The 3075-nt window shown below is 42.3% G+C and overlaps 1 protein-coding gene across 1 annotated transcript in view; it reads left to right on the plus strand.

Moving 5' to 3' along the window:
- Positions 1-3075, plus strand: part of PRKG2 (protein kinase, cGMP-dependent, type II) — a 93770-nt gene that overhangs the window by 49045 nt on the left and 41650 nt on the right. Inside the window, exon 9 of the mRNA XM_019516731.1 lies at positions 1458-1526. Coding sequence (XP_019372276.1) covers positions 1458-1526 — 69 coding nt within the window. The remainder of the gene's footprint in view (positions 1-1457; positions 1527-3075) is intronic.

The following is a 3075-nucleotide window of genomic DNA, read 5'->3' on the forward strand; positions in this document are numbered from 1 at the left end:
GTGAGGGGCACTGACAGGGCAGGGGGGGCTGTGGGTCAGGAGTGAGGAGCACCAGCAGGGCCAGGGAGCTGTGGATTGGGCTTGAGGGGCAATGGAATGGGCAGGGGCAGGGCACCAGCATATGTTGCTGAGCGCCACAAAGCATGGGGGCACAGCCACAGCCGGACCAGCATCCTGATGAGCAAAGGGGGCAGGGACAGCTCTAATTCTCTATTATAAAAAAATAAAATCAAATCAAATGCCAAATATATAGGTATGTAGAATTTATTTTATTATAATGTTTGAGGCACTTGTAGGCTTCCAAATTGCTTTAAAATTTGAACTATATCAATAAAACACTGTGTTTAAATTGATACCTATATATACAGTGCTGTTCCATTTTAATCATAGGGAAATGTGGATTTGGGTTTTTTTAAGAGATTTGGGGATTTTTATCAGAGAATTTGCAGCTTTTAAACAGAAAAAACAAGATCCCTAGTCATAACTAACGTGTATCTTTTAGTTCTCCTCATGTCCTTGAGAAGAAAGTCTATCTTCTTTTTTTACATCTGCCAGATAGACACATACATTTATATAGGAAGTAAATATTTTACAGTTAACTCTCATATATTCCTCCCCATAATTTAAACTGAGCATAAATCTGTATAACAGATGATTAACTCCCAAAGATATATTGATACAGTTAAAATCAATGAAAAAAAACAACTTCAGCTTAGAACTGATATTCATTGTTTAGTTTCACATTTATATATTACATTTTTACAGTTTGTTAATAAGTGCTGGTAATAAATCCTGGGCGTGCTTTTCAGATTTCTATTTGTAAGAATAAATCTCAATTAGAAAAGGATGTGTAAGATTAAAAAAAAATCCCTCAGGAATTTTTCCAGGGCTGAATAAATAAAAAAAATGTGCAAATATTGAAATTACTAATCAAATTTATACTTAGCCCCCCCATTAGCTAATGTTATGTGAATATGTAAATCATAGGCTAGAGATGGAGCCTTACATGCTATTTTCTCTCTGTAGATTGCATCCTTTATTTAAAAAAAAAAAAGGACTTTACATTTGCTGTTTTATGGTAGTTGCATATGCTTCCAAGTTTCTTGGAAAGCAGCTCCTTGAAATAATTGAAAAGAAAGCCATTGACTTTTATGGGATCTGGAAAATGAGCACTTGGGATAGGCAAATTTAAATAAAACAATATTTTAAGTGAATGGGGAAATGTCCTTTTTCAGAATCATGTCTTTTGGTCTCCGGTTAACAAAGTTGATTGTGACTGGGTCAGTGATATTTGCCCAGGGAAAGATCAGCATGCACAGGACTTACAGGCTGAAGAGCTGCTTTTCAGAATTCATCTTTAAATGAGAGCAAAATCAACCCTGCCAGAACAGTGTAGAATGCTGCAAAGGAACACTGGATTTTGACATGCTTCTGAAATAATCTGTTTCTATTCATAGTGATGACGTCAGATCAGCAAACATTATTGCAGATGAAAATGACGTGGAGTGCCTTGTTATAGACCGAGAGTAAGTACCACGCTACTGTTTAGTAAACTGTGGACATTATTACAGGCCACCAAACCAAGGGGAGGAGCTGGATCTGGACAAGGGACTTGGCTGTCATGGGTGACTTCAAATACCCGGACATAGATTGGGAGGAGCACTTGGCTAGGTCCGATTATTCATGCAGCTTCCTGACTGTGATCGAGGAGCTCTTCCTGACGTAGGAAGTGCAAGGGCCAACGAGAGGTAATGTTCTCCTAGACCTGATCTTGGCCAAGGGAGATGATCTGGTGCATGGCTTGAGACAGCAACCATGAAATTATCAGGTTCACCATCCGTCACAAGGTCAACAAATCAACCAGCAGGATTAAAATCCTGGACTTCAAGAATGCTGACTTTGACAGGCTCAGAGCATTAGTAGGGGAGGTGGTGAGAGACCAGGAAGGGAAGGCAAATGGGGTGCACAAACGGTGGTCATTGCTCAAGGATGCGATCCTCAAAGTGCAAAAGAACACCGTTCCTGCAAAGAGGAAAGGTAGGCGGAGGGCTGGCAAGCCTTCCTGGCTTAATGGGGACATTGCAGTCCTCTTAAAAAAGAAAAAAGAGGTGTACACACAGTGGAAACTAGGGATGGTCCTCAAGGAGGACTATACTTTAGCGGCCAGCACTTGTAGGGCCATGATCAGGAAAACCAAGGCAGTGACTGAGTTTAGGTTAGGGACAGGAGTCAAGGACAATAAGAAGTCCTTCATATATGTAAGCAGTAGAAAACAAATAGAAGTGTGGGACCCCTGCTTAACACCTCGGGACAGCTGATAACTGACATTCAGGAGAAAACTGAACTCCTGAATGCCCACTTTCATTTGGTATTTTACCGGACCATGGGAAAAGTCAAGTGAGGTAAGGCTCATAGGGAACATGCCAGGACTGACTGCCTCCACACTATGGATGCTGAGTGGGTACAATACCAACTAGAAAAGCTAGACATAAGTCACCAGGACCAGATGGACTCCATCTGAGAGTGCTGGAGGAGCTGGCTGAGGTCATTGCGGAACTCCTGGCAAAGCTCTTTCAGTATTCGTGACACACAGGGAAGATCCCTGAGGATTGGAAGAGGGCCAACATTGTGCCCATTTTCAAGAAGGGGAAGATGGAGAACCAAGGCAACTATAGGCCAACCAGCCTAACCTCTATTTCAGGACATTCTTGGAAAAGCTCATTAAAGAATCCATGTGCAATACGCTCATGGAAGGTAAGATTCTGAATGACAGCAAGCATGGCTTTGTCGTGGGTAGGTCTTGTCTCCTTCTACAACCAGGTCTCTCGCCACATGGACATGGGAGACAAGGTAGATGTTATATACCTAGACTTCCAAGCCTTTTGATCTAGTATCCCACAATATCCTTGTGGGAAAACTGGAAGATTGTGGGCTCAGCTGCTCGACAGTTCAGTGGGTGGGAAACTGGCTACAGGGTAGGACCCAGAGAGTTGCCATGAACGGATCTGTGTCATCCTGGTGTGAAGTAGCAAGTGGTGTTCCTCAGGGGTCTGTGCTTGGACTGGTGCTTCTCAA

Source organism: Gavialis gangeticus, unplaced genomic scaffold (assembly GCF_001723915.1).
Source record: "Gavialis gangeticus isolate Ggan-Ray unplaced genomic scaffold, GavGan_comp1, whole genome shotgun sequence".
NCBI classification, from domain to species: Eukaryota; Metazoa; Chordata; order Crocodylia; family Gavialidae; genus Gavialis; species Gavialis gangeticus.